The sequence below is a fragment of the Neltuma alba genome, unplaced genomic scaffold (genome assembly GCF_004799145.2).
Source record: "Neltuma alba isolate B1F8T4 unplaced genomic scaffold, ASM479914v2 tig00012793_pilon, whole genome shotgun sequence".
NCBI classification, from domain to species: domain Eukaryota; kingdom Viridiplantae; phylum Streptophyta; class Magnoliopsida; order Fabales; family Fabaceae; genus Neltuma; species Neltuma alba.
This window is the reverse complement of record NW_021637193.1, coordinates 6,569-27,437: the sequence shown is the minus strand read 5'-3', so window position 1 is coordinate 27,437 and position 20,869 is coordinate 6,569. Positions and strand designations below refer to the sequence as shown.

Sequence of the window (20,869 nt, the reverse complement as noted above, 5' to 3'; positions counted from 1 at the left end):
TATCTCAGGAAAGAGGGAAAATGTGGGGAAACAGAGGGGGAAATGCTAAGAAGAAAAACTTTTAAAATTAGTAAAAGAAATTCCCCTTATTCAACTATTTGAAGTGTCTTGGATTGGATGGATTGGATGAGCTGTTCAAGGGACAAAGTTGGGTGGGGTGACGACCCACATTGGACATATGCTAAGCTCCCATCTCTATTCATGCTTCAGCCTTTTTCCCTTTTTAATAATATAAACAAATAAAAAGGGAAGGAACCTAGCTAACTAGCTGGTTTGTTTTAGACACACATATTCTTTTATTTGAAACAATTCTGTTCAATATATTATTAGATATCAAACTTGAACATCTCTCTTAACAGAAATTTAAACATTAGTTTGTTATGTTATGAAATACTAGTTTTTCCTGTTAAACACAATTACATTCTCATTGATAAGCTACATAGTTATTGACTGAGTAGTATGATCAAATATACATGCTTATAACCATTACGTTTGGAGGCTTCCCAGAGGACGATAACTTATAGACTTTGTTTAAATTAAAACTTATAATTGTAATTTTTATTAGTGCAATATGATTTATATTTGAATATATTTTTATTAAAAAAATTGAAATTGGCATAAATTTATTTGAATTAGAAAGGTTCAAAAACGAGAAAAAATAGCTCAACTTTAATTTAAAGTGACTTTTGGATAAAAATAAATTTGCATAACTTACAGCTTCAAAAGTTAATTTTTGCTTATCCAAGGCTGTGACATGCTTAATTGTTCGGTTGTTACTGTCAAGATCGGCACCAACATGCATAGGTGGTTGCCGCAACAATCCTATTTAAGGGTTTAAATTAACTTCTCATTTTGGACAATTTCTTCTCTACATATTTATTTTATCATAAAATTCTTTTTAAAAATTTAATCCAAACGCTTCTTAAATAGTTGCTTTGGATGTATGACTTAATTTTAATTCACAATAAAATTTATGAATTAAAAATCCCAACATTTACAATCATCCACGTTGGTTCGAAACATGCTAAAAACATGAAATAAAAGCCAGGCCTCGACCCGACAGAATCTGGGGCGCTGATCCGAAGCAAGATGCACCGTACAAAAGCGTCCTTTTGATACGTGGCGACCTATCATCCCTCCAATGTATCTTACGGCCGTCTCTGTTTGGATGCATCATAAGGGCGTGCAGCCGAAGCCATGGAACTGCAACGCATTTGAAATCATCGGTTCTTAGTTTCATGGCATGATTAACACGTGTACATTTCAGAACCCAATAAAGGGTATGCCATCCTTTTCACGCGCCCCACTCAGACCGGACCAAATAAAAGACGCGTCACTTCAACTTTTTAATACTCCTTTCATCCCGTATAAGTTGAATTTTGAGTTTATTTTAATATTACCTCTGATTTTGTTTAGTTTTTATTTTAACTATAAATAGAGAACCTTAATTTATTTTATCTTTCTCATCTTTATTTATTTTTTAAAATAATTTTTATAATAATAATAGTTTTAGTTAATACACTTGATCAATAAAGATGTTTTAAAAAGGATAATACATATGTATCATAAATAACTAACTTAACTAGTTTTTTTAATCTATTCAAATTAGTTAACTAATTCTTCTATTAAAAATAAAAAAAATAAAAGGTAGTATTTAATACATTTTCTTAAATTTTATTTTTAATTATCTATGTTCTCTCATGTTATATTCTCTTTTCTATTTACTCACACATTTTTTTCCCATTCTTTTCACTTCATTACTATATATATAAATATTATTTGCTTTTGCTGTCTCCTATCTCTTCACTCGATTATCAATTCATTTATTATATTAATTCTTTTGTTTTTAAGCATGTGCTATTAACCCCATCAGAATCCCAGGTAGTAAATAATAATTATAAAACGAAGTAATGGTCGCACGTTTTATTTATAATCAGAGCTAAATACTTAAATAATAGGCTTTTGAAAAAAAGAAAAAGAACCCCACCTGTGTTGTTTTTTTTAACCTTCTTCTTCCTTTAAAAACCCACCATTTCTTTGCTTCTCAAACCTCAAACCTCAATACCTCATCAGTATCCTCCCTCCCTCCCTCTCCCTCGCAGAAAGTTCTGTAAGTGTCTCTCTAGTCTTGGTGGTTTGTTCTTGTTCATGATGCTTCCGGAGATGAGCAAGTCGAGTTCTGCAGAGAGCTCCATGAACGTGGGTCTGAGGCTTCTTCCTCAGATTACAAGTTCTAACAACAAGTCCAATGTCCTTCTGCAATCCGCAATTAGAAAGAGATCAAACCATAGCTGCAGGCCTTTAGAGGATTTTTGCTACCTTAAAACCTGTAACCTCTGCGATAAGAAGCTCAGTCCAGACAAAGATATCTACATGTACAGGTATATATATATTCAACAGAAAAACTCCATTAATTAATACCCTATCCTTCTTCACAGTTTAAACTCAGAAATCCTCATGGACTGTTTCGATTTTTAACATCTAAAATTCTGGGTGTTCCTTGGTTTCTAATAAAATCCAGCACTTTTATCCAGCTGAGACGTGTGCTTGTCTAAATTAAACAGGAACTCCATTAATAAACCTTCTGAGAATACGTGTATACACACACACACACACCATCTCTTTCCCTTTTTAGATGGCGGCAAGTTTTGGTAAATTTTAGGCTCTAAAGTTTCATGGGTAGCTATGATTTTTCATGTAAATTCCGGGGTTTCATTTGGTTTGTGATCATAATACTGAAGATTTGTGATTTATTATGTGTTATTTTGTGCAGAGGAGATCAAGGATTCTGCAGCAAAGAGTGCAGGAAGAGGCAGATAGTGATGGACGAAATGAAAGAGTCAGAGAGCTCAAGGAAGAAGAAGATGGTATCATCTTCTAGACATTGCTGGAACGAGTCTCGCCGCCTTGAGACTCGCCTCATCCTCAAAGACCTTCAAATGCAGAGACTCAAGTCTAAACCTATTCCCTGTGACTGGGCCATTGTTGCCTAGCAGCACTTCGAAACCACTCTCTAGTCTCTTATCTACTCTTTTTTTTTTTTTTTTTAAATATCTCTATGTTCATTGTTATCATATCAGAGATGTAATTTTTTTTGTTGGTCCCCGAGTAATACTACTTCTTTTTCTTAATACAAGTCTAATATAATATTAGTTTGATTTATAAATTTAATATGAAATCTTAATTTATTTTGTTTATTATATTTATTTATTTATTTTAAATGGTTCTTTTGATATTAACAGTTGTACACGTTAAATACTTCATCAATGATAATTTTATTATTTATTATAAATAATAAATTTAATAATTTTTTTAATCTACTTAAATTAGTTAATTAACTATTCCTTCGGTTTTAAATATAGGATATATTTTGTAATGTAATATAGAATCTATTTTGTAGTGTAAATTACATTATAAAATAAGTTTTAATTTATATTTAAGATCGGACTAGAGGAAGTACTTTTCCGGTCCTTAATATAAGAGTCATTTAACTAATTTGATTAGATTAAAAAAGTTAGATAAGTTAGTTAATTATAAAAAATGTGACACGTTTTTCCTAAAACACTATAATCATCTTTCTTAATACTTCCTCTTCTTCTACTACTTGATTATGATTGAGGGAGTATCCATAGGGATAATTTAGAGAAAATTGATAAATATAAAAAATGAGTCTTATATTTAAAACTAAAACTAACTCAATAATTAAATCCTATATTAAAAACAGGAGAAGTATTATATCAAGGATGTATATTAACCATGGAAGATAGCATATATTTTGGTTAGGCTAGAGGTTTTTTTCTCAAAATAAATAAAATTATATTATATACTTCACATCAGCCGTGATGGAATATATAAACACGCGCGCATGCGTATGTATGTATGTTTCCAAATTTCAAATGTCACTATGAATCTGCCTTTGTGCAGCAACTTTTTTGGAGCAGCCAACCTGGCAAATAATATCTAATTCTTCCTATTTTTTCCTTTCGAAATTAGCCGTCAATGTCCTTTTCTGTTTTAACCATCTAGGGAGAACTGAAAAATTGTCTCTATCATACATATAATTTTATTTCTTTTGAAATAAACAAACAGTAAATGATCAAATTCGTATTGAAGAATTTAAAAAAAAATCAAATTATTCACAAAGGCATTAATACTATTGTATTTTAACTATTTTTCTATAATACTCCTATAGTAGTTAATATAGAATCTAATTGTTGAGTTGATTTTAGTTCTAAATATAAAATCTATTTCTCATATTTATCAATTTTTTCTAAATTACATCTCTTAACCATAATCAAGTAGAAGAGGGAGGGAAGATATTAAGTAAAATAGTTATGGTGTTTTAAAAAAAATATATTATATTTCTTATAATTAATTAACTTACATAACTTCTTTAATTTGATCAAATTAGTTAAATACGTTTTATATTAAGAATCGGAAGAGTATCAAGAATGATTAGTTAAGTGAGTGTTTTCATTTAATTGCATAAAAGAAAATTTACATTAATTTCCTGGGAAAGCTTTATGAAAGTGATCTTCCCAAATAAAGAATCAAATAATGGACTATTAATAATGGTGCATACAGATGGAAAATTACGAGGGGAGAAGGTGATATATAGTAATTAGTAGCGAAGATATTTATCCAATATCATTTAATGCATACTGACTTGTGAAAATGCAACGGCTCGAATGGCTCCCAGTGTACTGATGATGAGAGTGGATAAGAAAGATTATCTTTGAGACTTTTCTGTTTTTATTTCTGTTATCATATACTATATCTGTTCTTTAATACAAACTCAATTAACTAATTTTAAAAAAATTAAAAAAGTTGCTAAATTATTTAATTATAATATATGTTAAATTATCTTTTTAAAATATTCATGTAAATCATTATATTATATTACCTCCGTTCTTTATATAAATACTAGTTTCATTTTTAATTTGATCCTAAATATGAGATTCCAGTCATCTTTGTCTTTCATATTTATTTATTTTTTTCTAATTCTTACACTACGGACTGGAGGTAGTATATCAATTTACAACCGAGACAAATTAGCTTAAAGAAAAATAATAAATATAAGTAATTTGAAATGATTTAATAAATTTATTAATTTTTTAAATTAATTAACGATGTCTCATATTAAAAAACTTCGTATGTTTATTTAAATATAATTTTTTTGGCCGAAACTTCAAATATAACTGATGAGATGATAAGTTTGATGATATCACGTTGTCGTTGGCCGTCACTGTCTGTTTTGTCTGTTTAGGTAACCCGCGTTGTCACCATGTCCACGGCACTTATGGTCCTTTGTTCTTTTACGGCTTCTCATCCAAACTACCTTTTTGACAACTGTCCTCTTGCTTATCCACTCATATGCTAAGCAAGGGAGTCAAGTAGCACACTATGAACAATGTGAAAGTTCATATTATTAATTCATACTTATGATTATGATTCATCAAACTGGCTAAACTGATTTAATATGAATATTGAGATGAATTTTTTTTTTTTTTCGCTGAGCTTCAAAAGATGGACTAGTGAAGCTGATACGGATTAAAAAAATAATACACATACATAGATAGGAAAAAAAATAAGTGAATAAATTAAAAATCAGTAAAGCCAGCCTGGAGAAAAAATATCTTTCCTTTAGACCTTTTTTCCAACGAGCTGAAATCAACTCAGTGTATAATGACCCGCGAAAAGTCTCACTCCCTTTTTATGTCCTTCTCTCCTAAATTTCTCATTGTATTGATGTGGACCCTTCTCTTATCGCTTTTTTTAAGTTGTGGGTGGACCCTTCTCTTATCGCTTTTTTATAAGTTGTGGGTGGATTTGACTTGACATGATGAGAAAATAAAGAGAGGTATCGTATTAAAGGGAGTTGGGACGAAAATGATATATCTGTCTGTGTGTATAAAGGGAAGGACCCATATTTGAATTTATTATGTGAAAGTTTTGGGGTTAATGATGTATCATATATGGTGGGAAGCTCCGTGACATAGATGCATTATCAAGACACACTCGTAACAACAAAAATTGGTTCAATTGGTAAGGAGTTGACTTATAATTCATAAAGTCATGAATTGGAATCCCGTTACCGATGTAAAAACTTTATTGATGGACGATCTGTAAAGACTTTTTAAGCTTAGAGACATGGCTGCTATGACTCTAATAAGTACCTAAGACTTAACTCTCATGAACTCTCTTGTTAGTGAAAAAGGGGAAAAAAAAAAAGAAGAAGAAGAAGAAAAAAATACACGCACGTACTATGTAATAATCATGTCAATATTCTGCCTTGGAAATCATATTCCAAATTAATCAGAGAGTAACCAAACCTATAATCACGATAGCCCAGCCCAAAGTGAATCCATCTGACCTTTCCTCATTCATGCGATACCTGGTCATTAAATGTGAAACGCAGACCAACAAGTGTTGGGCTAAATAGAAAAAAAGTTAAACACCTTAAACATTATGTTTTAGGTTTGATCTTTAGAACAGTATGAAAAAAATACTGTTGAAAAGAATCCCTATTATGGCGTTTGACACTTTCCAAGGGTTTAGTCTCTTATTGTTCGGGTAGGAGGATACTTTGGACAACTAAACTAAAAAATATGGAGCACCGGTGGGGATAATGAAGGAATGCTCTCACAAGGTTCTTTCTTTTTCTTAACGTAAGATGAATTTTGCTACAATTTTTACTTCTCAGATTTTAAAGCAAGTAAATATGTAGAACACGTTTTTAATTTGTTCTTATATTTACTCGTAAACTGCCCACTCTAATAATATGAAATATAAACATTTCACTTGTTTTTTTAATATTATTTTTTTCTTTCCACCTACTCTTTTACACTTTATTATATGAATATACAAATCAATTCACGCACGGACTTTTCTTATACGTTTGCAGGCTGGATGGGCAAATTTAAAAATTCTGGATACCGGAAAGATTTTCTTGTGTGAATTTACTCTAAAAGTTTAAAATTATAACGCTGATAAATGAAAACTTTCGAGCATATTTGCATCTCAATTCTATCTATCTATATAATACTACTGCCTCTTGTTTTTAGTATAAGAGCTAGATAACTAATTTGGAGAAACTAAGAAAATTAGTTAAATTGATTATTTGTTACAAATTTATATTAGTCTCCACAAAATATTGGTTTCAATCATGTATATTGGATGATTAGAATTATCTTTTGGTGAAATTTTTTTACAATAATAGAAATATTTTAGAAAAAACGAAAGATAAAATAAATTAAAATTTTATATTTAAAACCAAATTTATTTTTGAATTGGCTCTTATATTAAATACCAGAACTAGTATAAACTAAGGATTTTTTTTGGGGAAAAAAGAACTCGCGCGAGCGCACATGTCCAATGCTTGCACGTCCAAATTAAATTAAATCACCACGGCCGTGAGTATTCCCCAAGTTAGTCCAGTTAATTTCACTCACATGCATAAATTACAGAACGACTATGCATGCACATGCTGCCGGCTGCCAAATATTTTCAGGGACCGTTTTGATATAATTAAAGCCATAAACAAACCTTGATTCTACAATAATAAGAAAGAATTAAAATTGGCAACATACCAGGATCAAAGTCATATACTGATCATATACTGAACTTCAAAATCCAGAACTGAAACAATCATAAACAAACCTGTGATAAACTGACGAGAAAAAGCAACATTAATTAGCAAGTTAATTATAGTCCATTAAAGTTAATTCTAATTAAGTCTTAATATTTCAAATTAATGCCCGAGATCGCTCCTATATATTCGGAGCCATGAAGGAACTATCACTACTGGTACTTACCGCATTCCAAGATTCCCATGCTTGATCGATCTCCAACATGCCGTCGTTCAACAGGGAGAGATACAAAGACGACTCCGCCGCGGTCATCGGCGGTGGCTCTGAATCGATCAGCCAAGTGTTCTTCTTCTTCTCCGCCGGCGACATTCTGCCTCAGCTGTTCAACACGCTCCTTGAACTGCATGACTTCTTCCAAACCCATCTCCCCAACCGAACGGTTCCACCAGAACCCATTCTCACAACCCGACCCGGTAGTCTCAGCACTGAGGGATTTCTTTTCCTCCTCCAACACCTTCATGGCCTCCTCATATTCCCGTCTCAGCGGCGACATCGCCCATTCTCTGTTGGCGGGAATGGTTCTACGAAAAGTACAAGAAAAAGATAGCACTTTCTTTTAGGTTTAATTCACCCCACCTATTCCTATATTTTAGGATGTAAGTTAGGTTCATCGGCGAATTTTTTTAAGATACAACGAAGACCCTTGAATATGGATTGTACTTCTAAAATTCAAATGAAGACAACAACGGCTTTTACAAAGTGATAATTTGACTCTATCTCTGCATGCACTCAAAGACAAAGACAATAAATTTAACCTTAGAAATTGTGTTGTATATCTCCAAATAAATTTATACAAGCACATGACTTTTCTAAAAAACACATCTCTTCATTTTAAAAATATTCTAACATTCTCTTTCCGGATCATGAGCCGACGTAGAGTCCGACATCGAGGAGGATGCGCAGGAGAGGTAGCGGCGGATGACGGCGTCAGGGTCGGGGTAGCCGGAGGAATAGACCTTGCCGAATTGGGAGAAGACGACGACGGCGATTTGAGAATCGCAGAGAAGGGATAGTTCGGCGGCTTTGCGGAAGAGGCCTAATTTGCGTTTTGAGAATGTGACGAAACGCTTGCTGGTTTGTTCCACTTTCTTAATCTCGATCTTGCTCCTACCTTTCCCAGGCTTTCTGGTTGTTTTAGGTGAAGAAGACGAAGCCATTGCAAGGAAACAGCGATATACAGAGGGAAGAGCTAGAGAAGGAAGAAGGAAGCGAGAAAGAAATTGAAGTCCGAGTTGATAATATATATGTCGAGAGGATCTATAGGTGTCCGAAGTAAGCAAGGATAAATATATTTTTGTGCTGAAATATTTATTTTAATTTTTTCAATAAAAATAGTAGATCATAAATATTTATGGATTAATTAATCCGTAAGTCCTTATAGTTTCAAAGAATTTTGAATCAGGTCCCTATAATTTTTTTTTTTTATCAGGTCCTTATACTTTTATCTTTTTTTAATTAGGTCCTTGTATTTATTTTTCTTTTAATTAAGTCCTTATAATTTCACTAAATTTTTAATCAGGTCCATGTAGTTTTAATTTTTATTTATTAATTAAATATAAGCTTAATTAAATAGATTAATACTGAAATATAAAATATTAATAATTAAATTAAATTAATAATTATGTAATAAAAAAGTAATATAATTAATTAATTCAGGAAATTTTGTTAGAATAATTAATTTTTTTGCTGAAAACATTAAAATCATTATAATAATTCAATATCTTTAGAATATTATTGTTTATAAACTAATATTAAATAATATATACTATTTTATGTTTATATAATAGTACTATTAGAATTTATAAAATAAAGAATAAAAAATTCAGGGACTTAATTAAAAATAAAGTGAGCTTATAAGGACTTGATAAAAAGAAAAATAAATACAAAGACCTAATTAAAAACAGGTGAAATTATAAGGACTTGGTAAAAAGAAAAAAAACTATAAGGATCTGATTCAAAATTAGTTGAAACTATAAGGAGCTGTGGATTAATTATCCCAATATTTAATTATGAAATATTGATATTTATGAGGGATTGTAAAACTTCGTAGGATACTATTGCTGATCAATCTGAAATGAAGATTTAGCTTTGATTCAATTTTGACTCCAACTGAAGTTTCAACTTTCCTAATCTTATTTATAAAGTTTTGATCTTATTTACTTGCACATAAAGATTTTCACCATCGTACATCACTCACAGCATCTCGCTTCAAGACTATAGTTAAAATTTATTCAAAGCTAATTACATTTTTTCTGTGATAATAAAAATTCGACTTTTTTTATCTCATTTTTTTATTTCCAAATGTTTTACATATCATAAATGGCAATTTATATTATATTACCTCCGGTCCTAATTATAAGAACTATTTAACTAATTTGAGGAGATTAAGAAAGTAAGTTGAGTTAGTTATTTGTTTTAAATAGGTGTTGTCTTTCCTAAAATATCTTTGTTTATTAAGTGTATTGATTAGAACTATCATTATTAGAAGGACTACTTTGGAAAAAAATGTATAAATATAATAGACAAAATGGATTAGGGTCTTATATTTAGGACTAAAATAAAAATAAAACGGGATCTTATATTAAGGATCGGAGGTAGTAAATTGATGTGTCAGTTATTGCCGTGATGAAAAATTGTGAGCATTTTGGGTAATGCCTTTTTTTTTTTTTTTTGGGTCAGCACTGGGTAACAATTGATTTTTATTTTTTTTTGCCTAACATTGGGTAATAATTGATGGTCACCATGAATGTATGCATATGCACTGGCCCGACTGGCCCCCGGGGGGGGGAGAGAGAGAGATGAGAGACAATGGGCTTTGAAGTTACGGCCCAATGAGGTGCGAGATGGGCCCTAATTAGCTGTATGGGTATGCCTTATAGGTTCAAATCTCGGCCCACAAGTCCACAAGTCGAAATGGGATTGAAAACCGCCATCGAAACAAGCTCCCCTCAAGGGAGATTACAAGGATAGCTATTGTTATATTTGATTTTAGGCTGAATAAATATTCAAATAAATTAAATTGAGCTAGGGTGAATGATAAGATCGATGAGGACAACATTATACTCTCACATTTTCAAAAAGGGGGTTAATGTGTAAAATTGTGTTGAAAATTTTTACTTGAAAGTGTTGAACACTAAAAAGTTTTTCAAGTGCACATTTTTTTTAAAATTTAAAATTATCATAATATTGCTCATGACCATTTAAAAAAAAAACTAATGTTAATAGCTAAAATAGTAACATCGACTGTTAACATTTTTAGTTATGGGATAATATTATTATGATTTTAAGTTTTCAAAATAAATTTACACCAAAAAAAAAATTTCAGGGTGCTACTGAGTAAGAGCTTTCATGACAAATTTGCAATTTAATTCTTTTAAAAAAAGCCTTAAAAAAGATACTATGTGTCATTTGAGTTATAAAACCGGAGCCATCAATGGTATATAACTCAACCTACCTTAAATGGAGATGAATTAAATTTAAATTTCCAAATGTAAAATAAATTTCACCTCTTAATTAACACTTTATGGCCATCATCATTTTAGATTATGAATGTAAGAAGAGTACTATAAAATACTACTATTAAAATCCAATAGTCAAATACGTAAATTTTTTTTTAAAAATCTGTCTGGTATTCTTACTCTCAACTTAAAAATTTACGAATGGGTGAGATATAAATATCTGCTCATAGATGTTCTGGGGAAAAAAACCTGTTCATAGACGTATGCTTGCCAATGGCATAAGCCAACTTTCCCTTGAGAATTTTCACCACTTTTTAAAATTGCACTGAATAAGCCCTGAAACACGTCCAAACACATACACAAGTAAAATTATACTAAGCAATTAAGACTTAAAATAATTATATCTGACCAGAAATTAAGGCATAAATGTCTGATGATACACGTATAAAAATAACACATTAGTTAATTTGCATATTTATTATTACTTCCGGTCCTTAATATAAGAGTTTGTTTGATTTTTATTTTGATCCTAATTATAAGACCCCAATTTACTTTGTCTCTTATATTAATTCATTTTTTTCCAAAGTAATCCATATAATAACAGTAGTTCTAGCTAATAATACACTTGATTAGTAAGGATATTTTAGAAAAGACAACATCTACTTATTACAAAATAACTAATTAAATTAATTTTTTTAATTTACTTAAATTAGTTAACTATTTCTTATATTAAGGAGGAGAAATAGTAATATGTAAAAAATTAAAACCAAGAAATTGCAGTATAAGGTGGCGTTTTGGAAGCGCGTAATAGCTATAAGGGGTTTTAAAAGATAAGCAAGCCGACTTTTCTTGTACTTTACGTGGTGCTTCCCAATTTGATTAATTACGCTAATTGCCTCAAATTATATTTTCTTTATTGATTAAAAAGTGATTTAGTTTTAATTTTTAGGGAAAATCCCAAAAAAGGTAATTGGAATATGGGAAATCCCAGATTGGGTCCTTAAATTTCGAAAATAACAGAATGGGTCATTGACGCAATCTGTTATTTGTGAAATTTAAGCGAATTGACAATTTTGCCCTCATTTATTCATTCACTACAATGATTCAAGAAATCACTATAAGAGTTTAGGTGTTACCTAGATTCGTGTAGCGAATAACTACTCACTTTTTCATAGTCAGGTGTCTTGTTATTAACTACAACTAATTCTGTAATCACTAGAATAATGTAAGCATTGCCTAGATTTGTGTAGAGAATAACTACTCATTTTTTCATAGTCAGGTATCTTATTATTGTCAGGTACCTTATTATTAACTACAATGAATCTTGTAATCATTAGAACAGTGTAAGCGTTACCTAGATTTGTTTAGAGAATAACTACTCACTTTTGCTCAGGGGCAAAAATGTCAATTCGCCTGAATTTCACAAATGACAGATTGGGTCAATGACCTATTCTGTCATTTTCGAAATTTAAAGACCCAATCTGAAATTTGGTATATTCAAGAGGCTTTTTCTGGGATTTTTCCTAATTTTTATTATACAATCATGTCGACATATTTTCATTCGATTGGCTAAAAGCCATGCCAGCGATATAATATATAAAATAAATTTACGCGATTTACGTATAAAACATTTAGGTTCTTTCCCTTATGTATGGAATCTAAAACGGAATCAGGTTGAAATGAGAAGCAAACACGTGGAACTCGTGAATTCTTCAAAAGTTAGGTACTTGGGTGGTTCAACACACGGTTTTTGATTTTTACAGGTCAAATATAGAAAAAGTAAATGACCACTCTAATGGAATAACTCTTTAATCCCACGAAGGGTCAAAGTAAAAGCAAATCAATGCTGGCAAGCTGGAAAGGGCGAAAAAAGGAATTGAATGTTGCCATAATTGCTCATATTTTACCAAAAAAATTCCTCTCTCCGTAGTTTTTTAATCACATTTTTGTTGGTTTTTTTTATTAGATCTTTATAATTTCACATGATTTTTAATCATATAATTATAAAGTGAGTGATAAAATTAAATTTCAGTAAATTTCATTTTATTGGTTGGAATATAGGTTTTAGTCTCACTCTCATATTATAAATAATAATTGTTGTTTTAAAATTAATTTATTATAAATGAAAATTAGTTTTGTTTTTTGGAACAACCCTGTTCTATTTATGAGATTTACTTAAAGGAAGTCTTTAATTTTAATTTTTTTAATATTTTTAGTACATTAATTATATGTTATTATTATATTACTATTCACTACATTAATTCTCTGTATATTTTTTTTATCTGTTTATTCTCTCTTCTATTCACTTTCACCTTCCAATAAATGACAGTATTTTTGAAAAGTAAAATACAGTTTTTTTTTGCCAATGAATAAAATACAGTTTTTACATATTGAGTTAAAGTATTCATTTGGTTTTCTAAGTTTTCATATAATTTTAACTCAATGCCTTAAATTTATAAAATGCATTTTTCATTTTTTTTTACATTAATGCTATTAGTTTAATTTAATAAAAAATGCTAACTCATTAAATTTGAATATTGTATGATCGTTATTTTCTATTAAATGAGACTAAGAATGCAAAATTAAAAAAACTAAAATATGGTTTGTAAATCTAAGAAAATAAATTAAAACTTAATATAAATTTAGACCATGAAAATATATACTCTTCAATCTATTTTAACTAATTATTTTAGAGGAAAGATGCATCTAATATCCGAAATATTTTCTCAGGCGCATTTAGCATTTTAAGATGTTTTGTAATGCATCCAATATCTTGAAATATTTCTTTAAGTGCGTCTAGTACCTTAAAGTATTTTTTTAGTGCATATAACATCATCAAATATTTTTTTAGGTACGTTCAACACTCAAAATATTTTTTTTAGTATACTAAAACAAAAAAATACTTTAAAGATATTAACACATTTAAAAAAATATTTTTTAAGTAAATTTTAAAAAAATATTTTAAAATTATGAATGTGCCACAAAACATTTCAAAATTGCGGATGCACATTTTTTATCGAACTAGTTCTGTTATTTACATAGATAACTAGGGCGTGTTTGGGTAACTCCATAATTACTTTTTAGAAACATTTTTTTATAAATCAAGACAAACTCATCCACATATTTTCTTCATATACCGTAAAAATACTTCTAAAACTATAATTTTATTTTTATCTAAACACCCTTTAGGTGACATTAGGGCAATATTAGCAAATAGCAATAAGGATAGAGGTCGGTGGCCCCAAAAAAAGAAGGGTGTAGAAGGGCATAATGGTAAAATCGGCTGCCACACCAAATCATTCTCGCTTCATTTACGCATAAAATCCTTGAAAACCTTTTATTTCTCTTTTAGTTCAGAAAGCTCCCGTTTTTTCTTTTCCTCGTCAGAGTCTTTCTTGGGCAAAAGAAATATTCAGCCTTTTGCTCATAATTTTTCTGCGCTTTGTTTTTCTGAGGGAAAAAAGGCATAATCTTTTACCGGTTCTGGAGAGAGAGAGATGTGTGGAGGTGCTATCATCTCCGACTTCATTCAGACGCCGGGGGCCAGGTCTCGCCGGCTCACCGCTGATCTCCTCTGGCCGGATTTGAAGAAATCCAGTGGGGGGAAGCGATTCTCGAAGCCCACTAGGTCTGCGTTCGGGGATTCGGACGATGATTTCGAAGCTGATTTTAGGGAATTCAAGGACGAGTCCGATATCGATGAGGTGGATGTGGATGATGATTTTCTATTCGATTTCAATACCTTAGGTTTCTCTGCTGCCAAACCCCCGAAGCCTTCCAGATCCCGGTCTCGTGGTAAATATTTCTTATGACTTCCTTCCAGTTCCGGTTATGTTGATATGATGGTAAAATTTTTTAGCCAAATATATGAGGGTAAAATTTGTCGTATAAATTTTCACATGCCTTTTTCATTTTTTTGGTTTAGTTCATGCGTCATTTGGTTGTTATATCCTTGATGCAGCTTTTGATTCTGCTTCATAGGTGTATTAATGATCACATGCAGCATATGCTTTTTTTTTTTAATTAAACAATGTATTGCCGCTTTCGGAACTTTTTTTTCCCCAAGGTATTATCGGGAAAAGTTGTATTTATTTGGTGAATTTTGATTTTTCCTTCTCAGTCAATGACATGAAATTCAGTTTTCAAAACAGTTTTAAGGCTGTTTTATGATCCTGTAAGCCCCCTTTATTCACTAGTTATTAGATTTTGTAACCGTATAAGCTTAGCTTTATTACTTCGATTAATATTCATTAATAAGTTTTTCCTTTCCTGGTTAATGAAACATAGTCCTACTTTCATGCCTTGCACATGCACTCCATGAATCACTTGCAAGAAATTATAAAGCATAGAAATCTTGTGGGTCCACTTTGAAACGGCTTCATTTGCTTGCATAATAGTATCTTCAGAACACTATTGCGGAGTTCTGAAATGTTTATGAAATCCTTTTGAAACTGATGTCATGCTGTTTGATTTCGTTTTTGCCTTTGTGCACATATGTAAAAGCAGGAGTGTGGTTAGCCTAATGGGAGTTGCTTCTGACGACCACACTATATATTCCTATCAGATTGCAAAATCTACTTTATAGAGGTAGATGCGGTTCCTTTTTGCAGTGAAAATCTGTGTTGTTGGTTTCAAATTTTGACATTTGTGGATCAAAATATACTTTTATATTGCCTGTTCACTAAATGAGCTTTAGCGGTGTTTTAGTTGTGATATTGCATTGAATGTTCCTAGTTCTTTTGCTTTTGTTTTGATTGTTACTCTAATATGTCATATTTTCCCAACAATTGGCTGTCAAGACCCAAATAATATTGTGTGCTGTAAATTACTAAGTAATGAGTTGAAGTAAAATACTCTGTAGGGGGGTTACAAGCCGTGCTTGATTATAGGAACGCCTTCATTTTACAGCAATTTCATTAGAGATCAGTCTTTTGTCATTTAATAGGCTATTTACTTCAATCATCTCTTACTCTGTATGTGTTTACGTGTTTATTTAGATGCGTGAGTTGGTTTTCTTAATTTTAGTCTTTTTACTGGTACTGTAAATGTATTGTCCCTGCCTTGCTCATATTATAGTTTTTTCCCTTTCCCAATTACATTGAAGGATCTGGTGCTGTAAAATCTGTGGAATTCAATGGAAAAGCTAACAAGTCTGAGAAAAGAAAGAGGAAGAATCTGTATAGGGGAATCCGTCAGCGCCCATGGGGAAAATGGGCAGCTGAGATCCGTGACCCGAGGAAAGGAGTCCGTGTCTGGCTTGGAACCTTCAACACTGCTGAAGAAGCAGCTAGAGCCTATGATGCTGAAGCACGGAGGATTCGTGGTAAGAAAGCCAAGGTGAACTTTCCTGATGAGGCCTCAAGCTCTCCCCCAAAACATTACAATGTAAAACACTCTGTCCAGCCCATTATGAACCAGAAATTCAATTTTGAAAACAATCCAAAGGACTATGTCTGTCCTCTGGGTCTGATGGAGCAGAAACCACTGGTTAATCAGTATGCTAACATGGGAGGTTTACCCAGCAGTGCAGATGGGCTCACATCTTTCACGCCATCAGATGATGTTAATATGCCTGTTTGTTTCAGTTCGGATCAAGCAAGCAATTCGTTTGATTATTCTAGTTTTGGTTGGGGTGAACGGGGCCCAAAGACTCCCGACATCTCGTCAATGCTTTCTGCTTCTATAGAAGATGAATTTCAAGCTGTTGACGACGCCAACAAGAATGATCACATTCCTAACTCTCAGAATGTGTTGCCTGCGGAAAATGATTCTGCAAAGACACTGTCTGAGGAACTTGCAGATATTGAATCCCAGTTGCAGTTCTTTAAGACACCTTACCTTGAAGGGAGCTGGGACGATGCTTCATTAGAAACCTTGCTTGGTGAAAACACAACTCAGGATAGTGAAAACCCAATGGACTTTTGGAGTTTTGGTGATGATCTTCCTTCCATGGCCGGGGGAGTTTTCTGAGCAACTTTCTCCCTGTCTCCTTAATTTGTAAATAGGGTTACAAGTTAGTATTTTTTTCCTTTCAAAATTCTCTTTTGGTTCTATAATTTTAATCATTCATGGACTAAATTAATATGGCCCGCAGAAATTATCACTTATTTGAATTTTGTTCTTGAAAAGCCAAAACGTTTAATGGAGTCCGTGATTTCTCGAGAGTGGGGACAGCTAGTCCTTTGTGAGTGAATTAAAAGACTGAATTGAACCCAATTAAAATAAATCAAGGACTCTACTCGAGATTTTTTTTTTAATTTTTTTATTTTCAGGTAAACCCCGAACAAGTGATGTTTTTAGGGAACCAATTGTAAATACATTCTTCATCATGAAGTATTCTCGGTTTCTGAAATGAATGCAATGCTTTGTTCCTTTTATTGGTTTTCAGGAATGCTGTTCATCTTTGTTGGAGATTGAGTCGAGACGAAACAGACCGTTTTAAGCATGTCTGGATGGTTATTCTGTGGACGCTGGTAGCAAAGCAGGTGTGGGACCATGGATGTGTAGGAGTACATGTCAAAGACCTTAACTCTTGGAGATGTTGAGTTTACCGTTCATTAATGAGGATGATTTTATCAAATGTGTGATGCAGTAAAATGTTAACTTGATTGTTTTGATTATGGTCGGTCAAAGTGGAGGCCATCAATTAACCCCATTTTTGAATAATTGATTTGGTTCTGTTCAGAGTATTGCTTGCAGGTCTCTTATAGATAGTATTTGCCTCCATCAATTTGAGTGCTGGAGGTGTTTAGTCTTTTCGGCTTCTTGAAGAGCTGCAAGGGAAAGACAGAAAAGAGGGGAAGGGAAAGAAAAACAGACGGCGACGGCTTTGCATTTTTGGGGGGTTCTTCCCCTCATCAAATTTGAATGGTGAAAATTTCAGTGAAGTTAAGCATATATATCTGAATCAGCCATTGGCTCAGGTGGAAGACTTTCATTAGTTCAAATTCCAAGTTAGTGTTTAAAGCGGTTGGATGGGTACAAATAACTGAAATAAAGAACGTGAATAATTCAGACAATGAGAATTGTCAATCAAAGCGTGGTGACAAGTAAATCAACAACAATCCGCGGAGTTTAGTTGGGTTCCCAATGGAAGTGGAAGACCAAGTATGAGAATGAATCAAGGAGGTCTGAGCCAAGAGCTGTGGCCGCCATGCTGATATGAAAGGTCGCATGAACAGAGCACGAAGGTTGTTACCCACGATATTTCTCCGAATTGAAGTGCGTGATGAACCAATTAATTAGCCCCAGAGTCATATTTCTCTATGTCATATAGATGGTGGTGGTTGACCCGCTAATGGGGCACCATGGGACCACAGATCTTGTCAAATATAGCGTGGATGAAATGTTTGAAGCACTAATCATGAAGGAAAAAGCAGTGATTCAATAGTGAAGGGAAAAAGAATGAAAGGGACAGGTTGCGAGAGGCTTCACTGAGGAGCATGTTAAAAGCTGGGGTTGGACGAAATTAAGGCGATGAAGATAACTGACGAAATAACATTAGAATGCTAGATATACCATAAATAAGATATATCAAATGTACATAAATAATAGGATCAAAGCATATATTTCTTTCCGTTATGAATATAAGACTCATTTTATAATATAATTTATATAATAAATTGATTTTACATTTAGAGGAAAAGTATTATTTTACCCATTAAAAAAATGAAATCTTTATATGATAGCAAAATGGAGACTAGGTATGAAGGGGGCTCAAGTTGCACGTGAAAGGGCATATTGCACTTCCACAACACAACACCGTCGCTTTCTAGAGATTCCCTTGCCGCTTTGTAGCCTCCAAGGCTCGTGCTTTCATTTCCAACCACTTCCCCTTCCTTTTTTTTTCTTTCTTCACTATTCACTCTTTGATTCATTCACTAACTAATTAAATATAGTATAAGGCATTTTGATGACTTTAAATAAAAAGGCAATTAATGTCTTTCTTCTAACATATCTCTAAGAATATCTTAAAATTATTTACAACCCTTCGTTATTATGGTTCATTTGAAGGACACGGTTGGAAAATCCTAGAATATTAACCACCTCTTGGTAGGTATGTTTGAAGTGAAAATACCTTATATTTACAATAGTATAGTATTGTTTCTTACAAAAAAAGACGGATGAAGTATTATTTGTTTATTTGTTCTCATATGTTGAAAATTATACAGTGTATAAGGGTCTTATATTTAGGAGGGAAGAGTATTTTTTTTTCTCTTAAAAAAAGAATAACATAATTTTTAAAGATCCGTATAGTTATAACCAACTCGAGTCATGCCTTTTATGATTTTTTTCCATAAAAAGAATTAGCTTTTAGAGTTTTGATCAACTTTAGTCAAAATTTACACTTTAATTAAATATCATTATCACATCATCTATATCATTTCCGTCGAAGCTGATCATTATTTTAAGGATTGATTCCTCAATAAATGAACTACAATGAACGTGACCCAAATTTATGAAAACCATAATAGAAACCAACATTAAACTATGGTTTTCCAAGAAATTAATTTCCTCGAAGATATCATTCTCAAAATTGTGCTATGCTATATTGGTAGCGTAGCCTAGCATGACAACTTTTGATTTAATTAACCTTGTTGGATGCTGTTAATCTCCGATAATCAAGGCCGCTTTGCAGTTTAATCTCTATTGAAATTAGTACTTGATGGTAACACAGGAATTAAACAAATTATTATTTAAATATATTCCTTATAGGGAGGTGATTCCCTTGGATTTAAAGGAGTGTGAGTGGTCAATTTGGAATATTATGATTAATTATGAGAATATGAATTTTTTTTTCAAAAAAAAAAAACGAGACTTATCCCTTGTCGTTTGGATAATGGAACACAAAAGTGCCTCCTCCCCAGGCTCTTGCAAAAGGCAAAATAAATAAATGAATAAATAAAAAAATCGCGAAGAAGCTGAGGCAGCCGTGCTTGTCATCAAATATATATTTGGCAAGCAAAATCTTGTAAACTAAAACACAATATTAAAAAACAATAACATATCATCAACAAAATCTGTCTACTTATATATTAATGTTGTTTTGTAATGTTTTGCTCAATTAAAAATTTGTCAACTTGCAAGAATGCTACAAGCAACAAATAATTTTTGTTTTGGGGATCCTCTTTTGAGTTTCGACAAAATAAGTTATACATATGTTGACATCATGTTAAGAACAACTCTTGTCAAAATGTTCGAAATATAAATCAAGGAAAAATTTTGATTAAGGAGTGCAGATGGAAATTAATTTCAAACAGCCCAAAAAAAATCTGAAATTTCAGTTAAGGATTCTGAAATTTCACTGAAGGATCCAAGGGGCAAATTGAAATTAATTGCTGAAATCATTTTACTGAAATGCCCTGCAAACTGTATCCGCTGAAAAGAAAGAAGAAAGAGGGAAAAGAGGAGCTTGGTGCGTGAGATAAACCGTTTTTTCCAAAAAAAATTTTCTGTTGAGCATAGTTGGGTTGTGATAGTTGAATAATGTAGAAATAAGTATTTAAATGCATGTGTAAGTAGGTAGTGAGGGGGGAAATCTAATATAACTTTTAAGTTTAGAGAGAGATTATTATCTTCTTCTTCTTTGAAGTTAATAAACATGAAATGTTAATAATTTTTGAAAAGTGGGTGAGAATGGGTGAACACTAACTGTAATACTTTGTTGAAGGAACTTATGAAAGGAGAACTGAAAGGAAAATGGGTGATATGAAAACGAAATGTACAAAAAAAGTGTATAAAGGTCTTATATTTAAGGTCAGA

The 20,869-nt window shown here is 32.0% G+C and overlaps 3 protein-coding genes across 4 annotated transcripts; 2 read left to right on the top strand and 1 right to left on the bottom strand.

The window, feature by feature from the left end:
• The first annotated feature begins 2,063 nt into the window (after positions 1-2,063).
• On the top strand, positions 2,064-3,133 carry LOC114730971 (FCS-Like Zinc finger 17). The gene is made up of 2 exons (XM_028918084.1): positions 2,064-2,381; positions 2,774-3,133. Exons 1-2 carry the CDS (start codon positions 2,149-2,151, stop codon positions 2,991-2,993), a joined length of 453 nt encoding a protein of 150 aa, XP_028773917.1. The 5' UTR covers positions 2,064-2,148; the 3' UTR covers positions 2,994-3,133.
• A 5,358-nt stretch (positions 3,134-8,491) lies between these two features.
• On the bottom strand, positions 8,492-8,806 carry LOC114730974 (MADS-box protein AGL72-like). The gene has a single exon (XM_028918089.1). It carries the CDS (start codon positions 8,804-8,806, stop codon positions 8,492-8,494), a length of 315 nt encoding a protein of 104 aa, XP_028773922.1.
• Positions 8,807-14,479: 5,673 nt separating this feature from the next.
• Positions 14,480-17,816, top strand: LOC114730970 (ethylene-responsive transcription factor RAP2-12-like). 2 transcript variants are annotated; one of them, XR_003738869.1, is made up of 3 exons: positions 14,480-14,902; positions 16,212-17,379; positions 17,496-17,816. XR_003738869.1 is itself a non-coding variant. In XM_028918083.1 (2 exons), the coding sequence occupies exons 1-2, from the start codon at positions 14,605-14,607 to the stop codon at positions 17,075-17,077; spliced, it is 1,164 nt and encodes a 387-aa protein (XP_028773916.1). In that variant the 5' UTR covers positions 14,480-14,604; the 3' UTR covers positions 17,078-17,816. The 2 variants fall into 2 exon arrangements, 1 of the variants encoding a protein (XP_028773916.1); XM_028918083.1 differs by having other exon boundaries at positions 16,212-17,816.
• The last annotated feature ends 3,053 nt before the right edge of the window (positions 17,817-20,869 follow it).